The sequence below is a fragment of the Hypanus sabinus genome, chromosome 17 (assembly GCF_030144855.1).
Source record: "Hypanus sabinus isolate sHypSab1 chromosome 17, sHypSab1.hap1, whole genome shotgun sequence".
In the NCBI taxonomy this organism is placed as follows: domain Eukaryota; kingdom Metazoa; phylum Chordata; class Chondrichthyes; order Myliobatiformes; family Dasyatidae; genus Hypanus; species Hypanus sabinus.
Window position 1 is genome coordinate 54,593,194 of NC_082722.1, and position 20,922 is coordinate 54,614,115.

Genomic DNA, 20,922 nt, shown 5'->3' on the forward strand with positions numbered 1-20,922 from the left:
TGAGATATCTTTTGACACAGTGCAGTACAAATAATGCTGTAACTTGAGAGGAGTGGGGAGAGTGGACTACAGGAGAAAGGGAAAGAGGAGGGCCACCAGGCTGAGAAGAGGTATGAGGTCAGAGTGAGGAATACAAGAAGAGGGGAAGGGAGAGAATTTTGTTTCTCAGAAGGATAAATCAATATTCATGCCATGGAGCCTATCTTGATGGAATATAACGTGTTTCTCCCTGACCATGAGGGTGCCCTCATTGTGGCACAAGAGGAGGCCATGGACCGACATGTTGGAATGGAAATGGGAATTCCTGAGCCAGAAGTGATCAGGGTCACTACATATAGCAGCAACGTCAAATAATCAGGTTGTCCTGGGACATTTGTTTTACAGCAACAGCCAGGTTGACCATCCTATAATATGAAAGTATTGTCCTTGAAATGAAATTCTGTTATTGGTCATCCATCAGTTCGCTCTGCCGGCACCTCTGAAATGAAAGTACAGTCGTGCCAGGTGGCATATCCACCATTTTGTAACAGCTTCTGGGACTCTGTTTTTTCCAATGTTAAGTTTCCTCAAAATTCTATCCTAAAAGTACAGATATATTTCAGCCTTACTGCCCATCACAATGAAAATCATTGATTTGAAAATATATTGGATAATTCTGTTGTAATATAGTGCTACAAGTGTATTTCTAGTGGTGTTCAATATAATGGACAAAATGGTCTATCTATAATATTATATGAAATCACAAGAGCCACTATTCATATGGCACTATTTTACTCACTCATTCTGTCAGAGGAAATGTTCCTCATTGAGAAAATTCCCAATAACAAACAGACATCACAAACCACTAACTCCTAGAATGGATAATCAATACTGCCAACTTCTAGTCATTTTCTCCTCCATCCATGCCACCAGACCAATATAAATCCTAATCAATATCCCTGCAATTACATTTCCCAGGCTTGTGGCAGAAGATACTTAAGGAATTATTTCATGTCTGACAAATACCCAGTTTATTCTTCTTTCCATCACTTAATTACTGGTCCTACTTAATGCCTATTGGCATTTCATGTAGTTAACACTTCTGTTCACAGACTGTTCAGACATCCTTTTTCTTTAAATGATGATAGGAAAACATCCCAGCAGTGATGTCAGCTTGCTTTACTGATAATCCACTGAAGTGAATACTATTAATTTTATGGTTCAATTATTCAAAATTATTACAATGCTTTAACTAAAGGAGTTCAAGGCATATCTGTTTACTCTTAATGAAACTGAAGACAAATAAAAGATTTAAATTAAGTAAATGAAAATATTTAAAATCATGGGTACAATAAATGTTTTTTTCTGGAATACTATTCATAGTACAGAAATATGTAAGTTCAGGAATCTCTGTGAATTAACTTATCTACTCAAGTACTGTACTAATTTTTCAGGGGCACCCAATAACTTGGTGCAGGGACATTGGCAGGTCTATCTATTGAGCATACTGACCAACTTAATGCTAGTTATGTCAGTAAGATGTTTATAAGCAAGCCTGGTCCTCGAATGGACTAGGTCTCTTAGTGGGTTTATCAGTGACCAGTCAGCACCTTTCACCTACTACTCCCTCACTTTCTGTTCTGCAATTGCTATAAAGACATCCTTAAAATGCACAGGTGACTTACAGACCATTGCATCAGGAAGGGTAATATTATCGTCAACGATGTCTGCCACCCTTTTGATTCCCTTTTCTCCCTTCTACCTGCTTGGTGAAGATATTGGACCTTGAAAGCCCAGACAACCAGATTCAAAGGCAGTTTCTTACCCGCTACAAACTCTGCTATCAGAATTCTGAACCAAGCATCTTTATCAAATCCCCTCCCAGTAGTGCTGCCGAATGTTGGATCCTTAATTCTACCTCCTCGATTATTGTCACTTCAGCTTTTCTATTAGCACTACTATGCACCATTTCCTTCTCTTTGCTCTTGCTGCTGTATTTATTGTCAATTTAATATTACCATGTGCACTGGTTACTCTGAGTTTCATGCAAGCAAGGAATTTCATTACACCCTGGTGTATATGACAATAACCTAAAGTAACTAATTAACTACCTAACTACTAAGACCAAAATGATGACATTACAGTTTATATCATAAACAACAAAGGTAATTAATTACATTTAAATTTTTTGTTATGCTCAATTAAATTAGGTGAAAATGAAGCACAAATCAATACAGCAAAGTTGAATTCATAAGGCACATTACACAAAAGAGTCTCTGACATATGCACAGACACACTCTGAATATTTAGATACTATATTAGTTTGCTATTTGATACAAATTCTGTCAAAAAAAATGATGCTTTCCACCACTTGTGTGTGTGTGTGTGTGTGTGTGGGTGTGCGTGTGTATGTGACTGATACTGAGTTGAGATGTGTATTTACAGTGCATATATGACATCTTCTAATCAAATAGCCTAAGAGGATCTTTTCTTTCAAGACTATGACAGGAAACCAGGAGAACTTCACTGCCATGCTTAGCTCCACATTATGTACAAATCAAAAGCAAACCAGGACCATGTGAAGAATAAGGGTTTTTTTTTGTGCTAGTGATCCTTCATGTGTAGCACACAGAATCTGAAGAATAAGTACTATGATTAGATGAAATAAAGGCAGGAAGTTTTTCAGTAAAGTCCAAGAGAAGAGATTTGTGCACAAAGCGGTTGAGGGTAATGTACTTACGTGGATGGAGAGTTGGTTGGCAGAGAGAAAAAAAAGAGTTGGAACAAACATGCCCTTTTTCAGTGGTGGACAGTGAATAATGGAGAATTGCATGATTCACTGTGGGTATCACAACAAAAACAATCTAAATGAAGGAATTAAAGATAATACCATTGAGTTTGTTTTACCCATAAAGCTAGTGGGAGTTTGAGCTGGCTGGAAGATGTAGAGAGGTTCTGATGCTATCTGGATGGGTTGAGCAGGTGGGAAGTGTGGTATTACGTTGATTAGTGTGAGGTTAGGCAAAACCCTTTACATAAAAACAGGAAGCTAGATTATTATCCAAAGGGTGATATAATAGGAAAGTTCAAAGGTTCAGAGGTTTAGTTATTATCATAGCATGTATCCATATACAACTCTGAAATTTGTCTTCTCCAGATAGCCATGAAACAAAGAAAAAACATGAAAGTCAACAAAAAAATCTAAAGAGAACATCAACCCCCAAACATTCTCTCCTTGCAGAACAAAATGGAAAAGGACTGGAGATAACAAACAGAATATAAAAAGCTTAAGTCTGAAAAAGTTCACAGTCCATAAATGCAATAGTCCAATCCATAAACACAGAACCATGATACCATCCTACAATATCACCACCATTCATCGAAAGGCAGGGACATCACATGAGCATGGAGAAGCCTACCCGCCTGCCACAGTGCTAGGCTGCTCATAACCTCCTTCTCAGCAACGATCTGATACCTATATGTCCTTTTATACCAGTCAATTAAAGCAAGCATGCAAGAATAGCAGGTCATGAAGAAAGCTAATGATATGTCAGCCTTCATTACAAGAGGATTTGAGTATAGGAGCAGGAATATCTCCCTTTGTGAGACCACACTTTGAATATTGCGTAAAGGTTCACCAGACTAATTACTCGGATTGTAGGGACTTCTTCAAAATTCTGCTGGCTCCAAAAAGATTCTCACCAAACACATAATCCTCTGCAAGACATCAGTTCCTTTGCAACCTCCTTGTCTGCTCTTCTGTCCCACCAAACTCTTCCCATCATATGGCATTTTCCCCTGTGGCCACAGTAAGTGCAACAAATTCTTGTCTTCCCGAAACAGCCCTTCCAGATGAAGCACTGATGTGCTTATGCACCTCCTAATCTAGCATACTGCACTGGAGAATCCAAATGCAGTTTGATGATCATTTTGCAAAGCACCTTCTGTGGGCTTTTCCATTTGTATAGTCTGACTTGCTAGGCATGTCCCGCAGCCTTGCTATTGACAACACATGAACAATGAAGCATAATGTGCTTCCAAATGCTCCATTACTTCAATTGCTCTCATCTCATAAGATATTCCCCTTTTTCTACCCATCCCTGCTACACCTTCTTCACTGCAGAAAACTAAATTGTTTCCTCCCTTTTCCAGTTCTGACAATGGGTGTTAGACATGAAATATTAAATGTTTCTCTTTTCACAGATGCTGACTAACCTATGAGCATTTCAACTCTTCTGTTTTGCTTTAGATTCCAGTATTTGGGTAAGAGATTAAATAGAAGAGGATAAAAGCACACAACTGAATTACAAAATATATTTTACTAAGATATTGAAGGAAAATTGCTGTGCTACAATTTTTGCCCCAGATTATTATTGTAGGATAATCACAAAACAACCCAAATACACAATTCAGCTCTCATTTTAAATTCAAATCAATTGTCATTTTTATATTATAATGTAACTTTGTGTTGATACCATTAAATAGCACAGCAATTTTGGGAGCAGAAGAATAGAAATGTCGGGGGCAGAGTTGCTTCTCTGTAGGGAAAGGCTTAGATACAAAACTTAAGTGATACAGCACCACCATATGTGGGAGAGTGTAACTACAACTACTCAAGTTCATAGACAATTTCTGTTATAAATATAGGCATTGAAATTTATACTAGCAAATGCTGACACAAAATATATTCAGGTCGCTGGCTTTTAAAATTGATAATTTGCTTTTTGCTGCATCTGTGTTGATTAAATTACAAATCCACTTGATCTTTAACTGGAAACTTGAGTACATTAATTTATGATTAATAGGTCACAGTTGTAAACAATGCAGTAACTATTTTACCTGTAATATTCTTTCTCCTTTTGGTTCTTAACTGACAGCTCTTTCAGTGCTTTGAGTTCAGACTGTAATTTCCGGTTTGCCTGTTCATGTTGTACTGTTTCTGCAATACGATCACTGAGTTGATGCTGTGAGGTCTGCAGGCTGTTCTCCATCAATAAAAGTTTCTCCTCTTGGTGTGCCAGCTCCTGTGCTGTGAAGTAAAACAGCACTACTATGACAGGATTCATAATTTTGTTAATGTTCCAACAATTATCGCTGTAACAATGAAATTAATGCACAATACAATAGTCCCATCACTGTGGGAATTGTTTCATTATCAATCTATCATTTAAAATACTTACATTACTATTCTTATGCAAATATTCAAAATGCGAAACAAAAGTTATTGCTTGCTTGCTATAAATTGGATTTTAAATGTATATCAGACCCACTGGCAGAAAAGTAACAATCGAATATTACGAGTTTAAGGCCTCACTGTAATCTATTGAATTGATAATATAACTGGTAATGCAAGAAAGGAACAAATAATACATTTTATCCCCAAACTTGACTTATTTTAACAAAATGGGCCAGATTTTGTGACAAGAATGATAACAAGGCTAACAACATGCTGCGGGTTAAATCCAGAAGCTACTTTGGATAAATGCATATACCATAGTTCATTAAGGAGTACAGAGCTTCTTTTAAAGGTTTTGCACTTCAGCACAATGTGCAGCTCCTCTGCTAAACCCAATATTAAAATTAACAGTGAACTTGGGGATCAGTCACTAGTGCTAGGATTATAGCAGGAGTAATTGAACTTTCAACTTGATACCTACTGCCAAAATACTTCTCTGCCCTTTGCCGATTGAGAAACTATAGATACCACTGATCTTTTGGATGCTGTGCAGAATTACATGTAAAACTACACTCTGAAACCTGCAAATCTGTGAGTAGCTTCCCTGAATGTGCCATTTTTCATGGCCTATTGCAAAACACTGGCCATTGTACATAGGCTTAAAATTTTAAATGCTCCATGAATAATACTAGTCTTGTGTCACTTCTGTGATATTATGCATGTCCCAAAATAACATTTATGTAGTATGTTAAGCTGCATTGCCGATGTAAACCAATATTTATTGAATAAAATTTCTTTCATCATGATTTTAATACTTATTGTGTTTGCTAATGGTGAAATTTAGCTTTATCAATCTGGTGTTTATCTACGTAACAACAGGACTGTACTTCTAAAGTTGGATATTTATTATGAATTCCTTTTTGACATACTAATGGTGTAATATGTGATACAAATGCAAACAATTCTCTATAAATTGTATGTAATTAATATGCAATATCCTGCCAGAGTGAATAAATCTGAATAAATAACACTGTAAAATAAAATCAAATTTTTGCAGTGAAGAATGTTGCATGACTGACAAACAGATACCAATAAAAGATGTATAGCCTGGAGTACTATTTCTAGGATGGTTAGCTCTTTAAGTTGTGTATTTTGCATGATAATTTTGACCAAATTTTGGGGTAAGGTCACATTATTGATAACAAATTAAAGTTTTACACACTTTCAATAAGAATCATTTAGAAAATAATTTAAACATGCACTTGTAAAAGAGCTACACACACAAAATGCTGGTGGAACACAGCAGGCCAGGCAGCATCTATAGGGAGAAGCACTGTCGACGTTTCAGGCTGAGACCTTTCATCAGGACGATGTGATCCACCAGCATTTTGTGTGTGTTGTTGTTTGAATTTCCAGCATCTGCAGATTTCCTCGTGTTTGTAAAAGAGCTATTTGGTCACTTCTTTTTACTTAAACATTCAGCAGTACAATTTACCATGCAGTCCAACTAGAAGTATCAGATCTTGTGTGGGTCAGCAGGATTTGGGTATCTTTGTCATTGTTATTGTCATATCTTTAAAATTATCAGGTACAGGTAAGTAATGTTAATGCTAGTGAACACAATAAATGACCAATAGGATGTGTCAGCTACTGCTGTTTCAGTATAATAATGAGGTTTTCCTCCATCTTCTCTTCTCTCTGAGGAGGGATTACAGCCAACAGTTACTGAACTTGTCAGGTCCATAAATCTATGTTGAATGGATCAAAAAATTTAATTGTAGGGTAGGCAGAAGCTGAAAAAATCCTCATTTACTTCATTTCCACTCTTCTTTCTGGGGGTGGCATGATAAAACAGGACCTTTGTTCACGGAGGGAAATGTGACACACAAGGAAAAATTATTAGAGAGCAAAATGCCTAATAGGACTGAAATACACAAAATGCGTGAAGCACATCTTTATAAGCTACTAATTCTTGGTAATGATATCAATCTCTAAAGACTGTCTTTGCATACATAGGTTTTGGAATGAATCTTAAAAATAAAGACATGCATTTTAATTGCATAGGCAAATTAGCAAAATTATGTTAAGTAAAAAGGAAACGAGTGTTAAAATCTTTTCTTTTTACTTCTCCAATGTCTGAAAAGGATTGACCTCCTTCCATGGATAGTTTTAATAAGCTGCAAATTCTCATCCCTTGTTAGCAGAACCAGATAGTAAGAAATAAAAAGGTTCATCAATTCATTGCCCAAGGCAATGCTACATTTCTAATACACCAAAGGACAATTCTGATGATAGGCAAAAGGCTAAGAGATGCTGTATTTCTATAACGAGTAACTGATATACAAGGTTTCGAAACAAGATCATTAAGTCTTGCCAGGTCAGTCAGTCCCAAAGCAAAAATCACACAGCTTTGAGATACAAAAGAGGTAATCAGAATAATTACAATAATTCATTAATTATTTTTATACATTAGAGACACACTTTAAATCTTAGGTATACTTTAGTAATTGTTAACAAATGAGAGTGAAATGAAGTAACCTGAAGTAATGAAGGAAAAATGGCAAAAAACAGAATAATATATAGTATTTGGTGTGGTAGAGCAGATCGTTCAGGCATACGCATTTGGTGTGTGCAGAAATTGCAACATATTTCATATGGATGCATATTCCATATACTGTCCTAACATACTGCTAAATAACCAGCAATCAAAATGAACTGAGACTCTCAAAACAAATTTTAGTTTATTTGGTTTGTTATATTCATTTATTGAACTACAAGATAAACATTATTTTACATTATGGCTATATATACTGGAAATTCATATTCCATTTAAGTAATGTCTCTTTAGAAACAGTGCTTATTACCATAACACTATCTTCATATCGATATTTGTCTATATTTGTGTAATTCCCAGTACTACTTCTTGCCAAGTTTAACAAAATTAATCATATTTCTTGAAATCTTATTTCTACTGGTCTCTGTATGTCTAACAACAACTCTTAGAGCCTCTTTTAAGGGTATTAAAGAATACCAGCAGGAAAGCCTTCATTAAATTCTGCAACAGTGTCAATTGCAAAGTGCACGTGCATTTCTGAAGAAATTATTGAATCTGGAAAAATCATTGATTGAGAATAGATCAATTATCTCACATTATTATTGTACTGTTGTCAGAAATGAATATATTTAAAAATTATCCTTAATCTGTTACGTAAAGCACAACATGGGTTGGGTTTCATGAACCTGGGATACTACAAAATATTTCACAACTAACAAGGTATATCTTAGTATTATTGTTATGTTCTTTGCTAGAATCACGGAGGAAATTGACATTCTCTTGCGGCTGTACCTGGAATGAAATTTTGGATCGAAAAAACTGGGATTACTTTAGTCTTAAGTAGCAATCTTAATGCAGAATGTATCTGATTCATGGACACTTTAGGTAGATTGTCTTTTCTCATTTTATATCTTATTTATTTTTAATTCTTTCTTACTTTCCTTCTAATATTTGTATATCTGTGCACTTGTAATGCTACTGTGACACTGTAATTTCCTTTGGGATCAATAAAGTATCTATCTATCTTATTTTGTCAAATATGCTTCTCTTAACATGCTGAATATTTTGGTACAAATATTGACAAGGTTATTAGTATTATGTCATTCCTGTGTGAAACTGACACTGACTTGGGACTTTTACAATATGTGTAAATGAATCTAGTAAACCTGAATTGCTACCAGGGACTGATACTGCTATTTCCACCAGGAATGAGGGATACCATCAGTACTAATGTGAAGTTAAGCAACTTATAAGCTAGTCTTAGAACAAAGAAGTAGAGCAATACAACACAGGAACAGGCTCTTTGGGCCACAATATTGTGCTGAACTATTAATTTAGAAATCAAATGCCCAACTAAACTAATCCCTTCTGCCTACGCAATGTTTATATTGAAGAACTTAGTTCTTCATCTAATAATGACAAGCATGCTATATGGCTTCTTTAGTACCCTATCAAATTGTGTAGCCACTTCCAGAGACCTATGGACTTGGATCCAAGATCCCTCCATGCACCAATACAGTTAACAATTTTGCTGTTAATAGTGTACTATCCCTTTACAATTGGTCTTCCAAAGTGCAACACTTCACATTTGACTGGCCTAGCCTCCATCTGCCAATTCCTTGTCCATGACTGCAACTGATATATTTCTCAATGTATCTTTTGTCAATTTCCTGTGCTATTTACAACACTACCGATGTCCATGTCGTCTGCAAATGTATCAACCCACCTATCTATATTTTCATCCAAGTCATTTATATATACTGTTTCATAAACAGCAGAGGCCCTAGTATGAAATACTACTAGTCACACATGCCAAGCCAGAATAAGTCCCATCAACCATTGCCTTCTGTCTTCTCTGGGCAAGTCAAATTTGAATCCAAATGGCCAATTCACCTTGGATCCTAGTCACCTTAGTCTTCTGTATGCATCTCCCATGAAGGACCATGTCAAATGGTTTACTAAAACCCATGTAGACAACATCAGCTGCTCTACATTTATCTATCACCTTTGTCACATACTTGCAAAACTCAACTCAGTAGGACCTGACTTGCTCTGCACAAAGCCCTGCTGACTGCCTCTAAATAGGCCATGGTTTTCAAATGCACATAAATGCAATCCCTAAGAAGTTTCTTCAGTAACTTTGCTACCACTGATGAGACATTCACCAGTCTCTGATTACTATGATTATCCCAATTTCTCTGTTGAATAATGGAACAACATTAGCTACACACTATCCCTTTGGGACCATGCCTGTGGCCAGTCAGGACATTAAGACATTGGTCAAAGCCTCAGAAATTGTATCACTTGCTTCTCTCAATAATCTGAGATATATCCCATCAGTCTCTAAGGATTTATCCACCTTAATGTTATGAACCCCAACACTACCTCTTTCATTATCTCAAAATATCCTAGCAAATTAACATAGTCACACTGAACTCTGATGAGGACAGCTGTGAAGACTTGAGATATTGGAATTGGGAAGATCCAGCTCAAAGAAGACTGCATGTTAGAAAAACATCTTGACAGCCCAAAGGGGACAGGAAGCTAGGTGTGTTATCAGTGGATATGGGACCCTAACCGAATGTCATTGAACAATATTGCTGAAGGACTCATGAGAAAATGAAGACTCCAAGGCAGGTTCAAATAGGTAGAGACTTAGAATGAAAAATGCTGAAGATGGTCTGACAAGTGAAGTTAAAATTAACATTGAGTAATTAAGAATGGACTCAAATGAGAACTACCATATTCCTTTTAGCTAGACAATGGAAAAAACATTTTGGAGAGAAATGATTTCTCAACATTTCCACTGCTGCAAAGAGCAGAAAATGATAGTCCAGCACAGTGCAGGCCATTTGGCTCTTAATGCTGTGCTGACCTTTTAACCTACTCCAAGATCAAGCTAATCCTTCCTTCCTACATAGCTCTCCATTTTGATTTCATCCATGTGCCTATCTAAGGATCTCTTAAATGCCCCTAATATATCTGTTCTACCACAATCCCCAGCAATGCATTCCATGTGCTTACCATTCTCTGTAAAAAAAAACATACCTCTGACATCCCCCCTATACTTCCATCCAAATATATGAAATACCCTTTAATACTCTATTAAACTGTGTAGCCACTTCCAGAGATCTATGGACTTGGACCCGAGAACCCTTCATGCATCAATACAATTAAAAAATACCCTTTAATATCCTATGAAATGTATGGCTTCTTTTATTACCTATCGCTGCACTGGGAAAAAGGGTTATATAGCATGGGTACAGGCTACTCCATCCAACTCATTCATGTCAACTAAAATGTTCACCTGAGTTAGTCCCATTTGTGTGCATTTGGCCCATACCCCCCTAAACCTTTTTTATCCAGTGACTGTCTAAGTAGTTTTTAAACTTTATGATTGTATTTGTGGCTATCACTTCCTCTGGCCGCTCATTCAATTCAACCACCATCCTCTCTGTGATAAAATTCCCTTTAAATCTTCCCTTCTCGCTTAAAGTTAGGGTCGTCAGGTTTTGGACCCCCTTATCCTTAAAGATCATAAGATATAGGAGTAGTATTAGGTTATTTGGCCCATTGAGTTTGGAAGATGGTAAGCATCCACGTTTTCTATGCCCTCATGGTTTTTATAAGCTACTGTAAGGTCATTTGTCTGCTCCTGTCATAACAGACCCATCCTTTTCAATCTCTCTTTATAAATCAAGACCTCCAGTTCCAGTGACATCCTTGGGAATATTTCTAGTACCCTCTTTAGCTTTATCGCAAGAGTTTGACAACGACAGTATTGTTAATTAGTATATAATTTATCACTTTGATTAGGGCCATTTCAGTGCTGAGGGAAATGCAAGCTAAGTATTCTGTTGTAGAGAAGAAGCACACAGATTGATCTATAAAACAAAAAGGAAAGCAGAATTGGTACCACAGTAGCTGCTTAAAGGGGTCATGCATGGGTTTCTGAGATGGGAGAGGGGAAAGGGCTGTTAATATTATTAATGTGCGCAAGGTGCAACACCTTTCACAGAGTTAATGGAAAATGCTGAAATGACTCAGCATGTTGAGTAACATTTATGGAAAGAGAACTCTTATCTTAAGAATATGCACTGTGAAAGTTACTTCTCAGAGTATTATTTAAGCAATCTAAAACTTTAACCTTTTTTCTTTCCACAGATGTTGCCTGACCTGCTGAGTGTTTCCAGAATTTTCTATTTTTATTTTGGATTTCCAGCATATGCAGTTATTTGATTTTTACTAACAGCAGAGCATCTTAATCCCATCTGTTGGCAGCATCATCATACCTCTAAGTAATTTGATTGTAGAATCTTTAGAGTACATAAACAGGAAGTGTGTCTTAATATCAAATCAGGTACAGAAAGTGAAATAAAGAAATTTTAGGTTAAGATATTAGGTAGAAGTAAAAACTGAAGGAATTATACTTTATTTTTTATTTGTTTATAGTTAATTTTGAATGCAAGAGAGTTTTTTAAATATTGATTGTGATTTATTAAATTATCTAAAGTATTTAGACTGAAATGACATGACTGAACTCTTTGTATTTGGTTTAGTCAAGATCTACAATTACAGTATAGTAATTTCATAATATTTGATATATTCTGAAAGGAGCTAGAGGATAAGGTGGCATTGGGCACTTGCTAGATCTAGGCGTTAACTGTGCTTTCCAGAAGTTTCCAGAAGCTGATTTTCACCACAACATCTGGCCTTTTACTTATCACTGATGGGTGTTGCAAAAATCGGTGTCTCCAGTGAGATATCAGGTACTAATCCTTTTAGAAATTGATTAATTCAGTGAAGTACAAGAAGACCATGAAAAACCTGCAAGGAGAATCTTAAGTCATTTAAAATTAAGCATGCAGAAAAATATTCTGGAAAATGGAAATTGTACTTAAATAATCCAGATGTGATAAAAAAAGACACTTTTGGCAAGTAACTTGGGTATACGCTTGTTCTGTCAATGAGATAATGCATTTGAAATTTCATTGCATCAAATATAGCAGAAAATTCCAGCATGCCTTACCGAGCTCTCTACGTTGTTTGTTGGTCTTTTGTAGATCCTGTTTCAGCTGCTCTCTCTCAGACTTGATGGAATTGATATCATTTTCCTTTTGCTGCATTTCTTTTCCCAGCCTCTGAAGATCCATTGTTAAGGCTTTCACCATGCTGCCTTGCTTCTCAATTTCTCTTACCTTCCCTTTGATACTATCACGAGCCTGGAGCAGGTCTGCTTCGGACTTTCTCAAGAGGTCATCTCTCTTCTGTATTGCCTTTGGAGGAAACCATGGAGAATATGTACAGTGGAAATTCACTTCTAAGAGCATTATTTAAGCAGACCAAAACCAGTGCTTAATCACTTGGATCAAAAGTTGATTGTGCCCATCAGAGGCTGCATTAAACCTTAAATAAGGAACATCAAAGTGAGTATGCAGCTTCAAACACATCTATCACAGAAGAGCTGAATTAAGAATGCATCTACAGGCTGATGAGGAAGGCTCTCACCAGCAGATCTAACTTATAGCCCTGAAATATGAATCAACAGCAGCAAATTCATTAACTTAATGGATAGGGATTGAAATAAATTTTGTTGCTAAGATGTTGAAAGGCAACACGTTTTCTTTAGAATAAAAAGCTATTAATCATTGTAATCAGAAGGCTTTATTTAACTGAAAGGCTTGATTACTAGTTTTTCCTCCTTGTCAAATGTCCTTTATGATAATATTCAGTTATGTTTCTGAAATGTAAGTAGAACATTTTCATTTAGATTGAGTTACTGCATATAATTGACTACATTTTTAAAAAGCACACCATGTGTTAGTTTTATTTCACTTCAGAAAACTCCCAATGTATTACTAGGCAATTATAAATGAAAAACTTTTAGGACAGCAAATTAGTCACAAATTGCCTCAAGCTACTATCAGTTTTGACCAATGTTTATGCTAAAGTGTTAATGACTTTTTCCACATCATTAGATAAGCAAAGGCTGGATTAAACTAACTCTCAGGGGAATGCAACACATGTTGCTAAAGAGGGTAGAATCCTGAATAAATTAGTTATGCAGTAGGTTTTCCAGGAATTGGTCTAATGAAAATGCTTGCAACCACAGGCAGGTTGACCCCACTCATTGGTAATACATAGAGGAGAAATTCTGCCTTTGGGATGAAAATATATCTTCGTGAATCTCCATAATTCTTTGTATTCACTGTTAGCATTAATATTTATCATGAAAGAAAGATTTCAAATCTGCTATGTTCATTGTGATCAATTAATGTTATTAAAATATACTCAAATGTAATGCAATTTTTTGTTTATATCTTTTCTAGTTAGGAAAAAGACATTCAAGTTGAAATTGGTCTTGTGTACAATGTGCTAATATATGCATATTGAATTCCACCTACATCGATGTTACAATTCATTATCCTTGAAATCAAAGATGATTCTTGGTTGAATAGGTTCTGAAGTGATTATTGAAAACAATGTGAGATCTGCAGGTTCTGCCATAGTTGCTTGATGATACAGGCACCACCCCAAAAGGGTGGAGGTAATGCGCCACTTCTGCCATTTTCTTTGGGCTCCATTATGATCAGTTTCAAAAATATCTTTGTATTGTTATCTCTGTGCACCACGAACGTTTAGTCTTGGCAGAGCTCAGAGTGCTTACTTCAGGAGTTTTGATGTTGAGCATTGGAATAATATGCCCTCCCCCTCAGAGTCTGTGGTGTGTGGTTACAGCCTTAATGCCAGAGGTGTTGGGCCTGTGAGTCCACTGGGGAAGCTGAAAGCCCAATGGCTGTAAGTACGAGGTTGGAGGCCAAAGACGGCCTATCCTGGGGTTGAAAGTAAGCATGTGGGAGGAAGGAGTGGGACTTGTATTGGTGCTGTTGCTTTGTCACTTGTGTTCTGTGTTGTTCTGCCAAGCATGAAGAACATGCTACGTTGGCACCGGAATGTGTGGCAACACTCAAGGGCTGCTCCTAGCCAATCCTTGTGGGTGTTGGTTGTTCACACAAATCTCACATTTCACTGCATGTTTCGATGTACATGTGATAAATAAATGAATAAATCTGAATGTTGGCTAGGGGGAAGATACTGATTTGTTAATGCTACTAGTACAGTGCAATGCAAAACATCAGCTGATTAATTTCTACCCATTGCAGTTTCACATAAATTACATTTTCAATTCAGTATATTACTTTCCATGTTATTTTCAGAATAGACAGCTTGAATAATTTGTATTAAATCCTGCTCACCTGTTCTTGTTGGGTGCATAGTTTTTGACAGTTGTGGAGATTATTCTCCAGTTTCATAATCTGCTGTCCCAGTTTAGCTGTCTCCATCTGGTGTTTTTGTAAATCAGACGCCTTGTCAAGTTGCAGGTTTTGAGCAAACTTCTCCAAGTGTGTTATCTCTTTAGGTAAGGTTTAAATTAAAAATGTTACTGTGCGTTATGTAAGAGTGTAGTGGCAATTAAACTTTTTGTAATACCATTTACAAACTGCCAGTTGAGAAAGGATGTAGAAGTTGTTTTGAAATTAACTTTCTAATATATGACCATAAGATATAGGTGCAGAATTAATGAATTAGGCCATTTGGCCCATTGAGTCTGCTCTACCGTTTTATCATGGCTGATCCACTTCCCTCTCAGCCTCAATCTCCTTCATGCTCTGACCATTGAAGAACCTATCAACCTCTCCCTTAAATATACCCAATGACTTGGGCTCCAAAACCACCTATGACAATGAATCCCACAGTTTCATGCCTCTTCTCCATACTCAATAGAGCTGAATTCCATGCAAATAAAGAACATTCCAATATATCTCTGAGTGTGTGAAGTTATTTGCTGCTTGACTTTTTATGATGTCTTTGATGGTCTGGAGTGGATGTTGAGGAATCTATGGGTTTTTCATTCTCATCTCTATGTCAGTGTCTGTTAGGTTGCTTTTGCCAGAAGGATCAGGTGAGTCCAGGGGCTGTTATGGATGAGAAGCTTTGCAGATTGTCTGTAAGGAACAATTCTGAAAGTACCACTATGCCCGCACAGTCTGTGGGAACGATTTCCCAAATTAGGTCCCAGTTGTTATCATATTTCACTCTAGGAAAAATAAATGACTTACACTTGCATAACAATAAAAAAGTGTACAAATTAATTTATGGCTTTTGTTTTCCATCCGATTCTTCTGGCTCAACAGATTTCCTGGCCAGAGGTAGACGAAGACATGGAATTATTCAATAGGAATGTGGGAATGCATCACCCCTTCCTGCACCATCCCTTGTTGTCCACATGAACAATTTCCATGAAGGTAGAGGCATAATGTAGATATAAATCAGACAAAAGGCAGGTACACATCTTTCCTTTGTGGGGCCAGAGGACTGGTAACAGCCAGCCTGTCTTAAATTCTCAAAAACTCCCTGGACACCAAAGCAGTCACTTACTAGTAGGCAGACAAGCACCAAAATGGTTCTCATCTACTGGCAGCTGTGCATTCGCTCCACATGTATTCTGGCCAAGAAGTGTCAGAAATGCTTAGATAAAGTTCAATGTTTAAAATCACTGACATACTGAGCAGTTTTCTTGAGTCATATTTCATCCCACTTTATCTTACACATAATTCTCTTTGTTAAATTAACAAATGGTAAATTTATGAGTATTTAAAATATTATCAATGACATATTTCATCCCTAGATTGACAAGGAATGTGTTTATATTACCATTGTCCTTTTGTCCGGTTACAGTAGTTAACTGCAGGTTCATTTTATGCACTATTTCTTGGTATTTTTTGATCTCCTGAAAATATTCAGAGTTCTGAGTATTGGCTTGGGCAAAATCCTGGAAGTACAAATTTTAAAAAAGAAAAAAAAAATTATTTGATTAGCAAAAGTTAGCTCCCACTTTCATTTAACCACAGCAGCTGAACAAAAGCAATGTGGAAGATCTAGTTAAAAGATTTTAATTTAACTCTTCCCACATCACTGAAGTTAGTGGAGTTAATAGTATTGTTTCCAATAAATGCTGATTTGCACTTGCGCTTCGTTTATTTAGGAAAGAGTTGTGGACTTGTCATTACTTATCTCCAACTAAGCTGACAGTAGACTTGGATTTCTAGTTTCTGCCCACAGCAATCAGGCACAATGGGTACTATAACTCCCTTTTTATTTTTAAAAGGACATTATTAGTATTCAATGTAACAAAATTATGAGTCTTTAATAGATCAGGCAAATTGATCATCTATTAAACAAAATTTTTCCTTTATTTTTGGTGACTGATTTGCTTTTCAAAAAAATAATTTCAGGAATCAGAGAAAGCAAAACAATATCAACAGGAAAATGTTCAGAGTTCCAGGTAATGGTTTGTGCAAAATCCTGGAAGAACACATTTTAAAAGCAAAGAATGATTTGATAGCAATAGTCTGTCTTCACTTTCACTCAAATAATAGTAAAAGAATGTCAGCCAAGTTACCAACGCCATAAACTATATTGTTACTATTGCATGATAAACTAGCTTAGATTGTGATTCCTGGTCTTTTTTGCATCACTACATGTAGCTTGCATGAAAAGTTTCCAGGATTTGAAAGTACTGTTCATAATAAACATGACATGCTATATAATTTAAATAACATTGGTCGTATTTATTGCTGTTACATGATTCGAGTTCGAAGTCTGGAGAAACGCAGCTAAGCATTGCTGGATCTTAGGGTATTATAAGGTAACCCAGTGATAATGAGCAATACTCATTGCAATAATAAAACATTTATCATCCTTAACTTACAAATATAAAATTTTTACATGTTCAATAAGGTAGAGAAGAAATATTTATTTCACCAGATGGTGTGCAGTTAATGATCTATGCAAGACTATTTATTTTAATTGATAATATTCTATCTCTGTAAGATATGAGCTTGAAGCCTTTTAAACTGAGTATCCCATCTTGTTATGCAATGAACAACAACCTTCGTCAGAATGAAAATCTGGTTTATTATCAACGGCATGTGACATGAAAGTTGTTAACTTAGCAGCAGCAGTAGTACAATGCAATACATATATAGAGAAAAAAAACAAATAATAATTATTATTATAAATAACTAAATCAATTACAGTATATGTATATTGATTAGATTAAAAATTGTGCAAAAAACAGAAATACTGTTTTTAAAAAAGTGAGGTAATGTCCAAGGATTCAATGCCCATTTAGGAATTGGATGGCAGAGGGGAAGAAGCCGTTCCTGAATCGCTGAGTGTGTGCCTTCAGGCTTCTGTACCTCCTACCTGATGGTAACAGTGAGAAAAGGGCATGCCCTGGTTGTTGGAGGTCCTTAATAATGGACACTGCCTTTCTGAGACACTGCTCCTTGAAGAGGTCCTGGGTACTTTGTAGGCTAGTACCCAAGATAGAGCTGACTAAATTTACAATCCTCTACAGCTTCTGGAATATGTTGGCATAAACTGCTCTATAATATTTTGATATTCCATCATATTAAGAAGTTTGGATGCCCAAGAATATTTACATTATATAGCAGCATATGAAGTGAGTTCAATTAATGATGAAAATACCTTCATGATACTTGTGGGCAAAGGGCTGCAAGTCATTACTAATTGCTTGAAGAAAGAAAAATTTTCCTGCTTCACTCCTTTTCCCAAAATCTTTAATCTGTCCTCTAGTCTTTGCACCATTAACCAAATAGGAATATCTTCCTTTCCCTATCTTTACTAAGCCTGCTGTGATTTGTTATTTCTCTATTAAATCTCCTCTCAATTTCCAAAAGACCATAAGACATAGGTGTAGAATTTGGCCATCTTGCCCTTGAGTCTGCTCTGCCATTTAATCAAAGCTGATCCTTTTTCTCCCTCTACTCAGCCCCAGTCCCTGGCCTTCTCCCTGTAACATCTGATGGCGTGTCTAATCAAAAAGCTATCAAGCTCTCCCTTAAATATACCCAACGACCATGCCTTCCCAGCTGATTGTGATCATAAACAAATTTCACCACCCTTTGGCTAAAGAAGTTTCTCTGCATCTTTGTTTTAAATAGACAACCCTCCATCCTGAGGCTGTGCCCTCTTGTCCTAGACTCCCCCACCATGGGAAACATCCCTTCCACGTCTGTGACTTTCTTTACTCATGTAAAAACAAACCCAGCTTCTCCAACTCATCCACATGGTTAAAATCCCTCATACCATGAAGCAATGTGGTAAATTCGTCTATATTCTCCCAAGTGCCTTCTCATTGTCCTGAAGGGTGTGTCTAGGAGTGGAGTAATTGCATCCTAGTGAAAGCTTTGACAAATTTATAATAACTTTACTTCTTCTGTGCTCACTTTAGTTTATGAAGTCCCAATGTCTCATACATCTTAACTATTTTCTCAAAATGTCCTTAGTAGATTTATGCACTCAAATCTCCAGAACACTCGATTCCTGTATTTTATTTTTGGAACTGTTATTGAAAATGCCTAGACAGTACACAAAGATAATTGGAAGCAATATCACATGCTTTTTCATAGTTCTTAGCACAAAATGATTCCTTGTTCCTTTGAGTCTGGGACGTAGGTTTTTAAGACTGGAAATCCAAGACAAAATGCTGTAAATCTTGAAATAAGGGCATCAAAGATTCACATCAGAAATGAAATCACATTGTCTTCTTTTTTTTAAAGGTAACCATCACTATGGTAAGGGCAGCAATATCTGGTGATATTTGTAAAATCTAATGACCATATGACCATAAGAGAACAGAGCAGAGTTAGGCCGCTGGGTACATCAATTCTGCTCTGCCATTCCATCATGGTTGAATTCAAAGTTCAAAGTTCAAAGTAAATTTATTATAAAAGTACATATATGTCGTCATATACAATCCTGAGATTCATTTTCTTGCGGACATACACAATAATTCCAAGAAACATAATAGAATCAATGAACAGAGCGGAGAAGTGCCCAAAATGAAAAAGACGACGAACTGTGCAAATACAAAGGAAAAGTTAAAGAAATAATTATAATAATAAGTAAATAAGCAGTAAATATTAAGAATGTGAGATGAAGAGTCCTTCAGAATCAGAATCAGATTTATTATCACTGGGATGTTAACTTAGCAGCAGCAGTTCAATACATAATCTAGCAGAGGAAAAAAAACCCAATAATAATAATAATAAATAAACAAGTAAGTCAATTACGTATATTGAACAGATATTAAAAATGTGCAAAAACCGTATATTAAAAAAAGTGAGGTAGTGTCAAAGATTCAATGTCCACTTGGCAGAGGGGAAGAAACTGTTCCTGAATCGCTGAGTGTGTGACTTCAGGCTTCTGTATCTCCTACCTGATGGTAACAGTGAGAAAAGGGCATGCCCTGGGTGCTGGAAGTGTTTGCTGGAGATGTTCTGGGTACTTTGTAGGCTAGTACCCAAGATGGAGCTGACTAGATAAGCAACCTTCTGCAGCTTCTTTCGGTCCTGTGCAGTAGCCCCTCCATACTAATGATGCAGCCTGTCAGAATGCTCTCCACGGTACATCCATATAAGTCTTTGAATGTGTTTGTTGACATGCCAAATCTCTTCAAACTCCTAATGAAGTATAACCGCTGTCTTGTGATCTTTATAACTGCATCGATATGTTGGGACCAGGTTAGATCCTCAGAGATCTTGACAGCTAAGAAGTTGAAACTGCTCACTCTCTCGACTTCTGGTCCCTCTATGAGGATTAGTATGTGTTCCTTCGTTTTACCCTTCCTGAAGTCCACAATCAGCTCTTTTGTCTTACTGACGTTGAGTGCCAGGTTGTTGTTGCAGCACCACTCCAGTAGTTGGCAAATCACACTCCAGTATGCCCTCTTGTCTCCACCTGAGATTCTACCAACAATGGTTGTATCATCAGCAAATTTATAGATGGTATTTGAGCTTTTCCTAGCCACACAGTCATGTGTATATTGAGAGTAGAGCAGTGGGCTAGGTACACACCCCTGAGGTGCGCCAGTGTTGATCGTCAGCGAGGAGGATATGTTATCACCAATCCACACAGATTGTGGTCTTCCAGTTAGGAAGTCGAGGATCCAATTGCAGAGGTTTTGCAACTTCTCAATCAGGATTGTGGGAACATTGGTATTAAATGCTGAGTGAGCTACAGTCGATGAACAGCATCCTGACGTAGGTGTTTGTGTTGTCCAGGTGGTCTAAGGCTGTGTGGAGAGCCATTGAGATGGCATCTGTCGTTGACCTATTGTGGTGAT

General features: G+C 36.7%; 1 protein-coding gene across 1 annotated transcript in view; it reads right to left on the bottom strand.

Annotated features, from left to right (window-relative positions):
• The window catches only part of LOC132406637 (early endosome antigen 1), a 632,764-nt gene that overhangs the window by 97,571 nt on the left and 514,271 nt on the right, over positions 1-20,922 (bottom strand). The window contains exons 29-32 of the mRNA XM_059992439.1: positions 16,425-16,542; positions 14,966-15,123; positions 12,739-12,985; positions 4,819-5,008 (exon numbers count right to left, since the gene is read on the bottom strand). Coding sequence (XP_059848422.1) covers positions 4,819-5,008; positions 12,739-12,985; positions 14,966-15,123; positions 16,425-16,542 — 713 coding nt within the window. The remainder of the gene's footprint in view (positions 1-4,818; positions 5,009-12,738; positions 12,986-14,965; positions 15,124-16,424; positions 16,543-20,922) is intronic.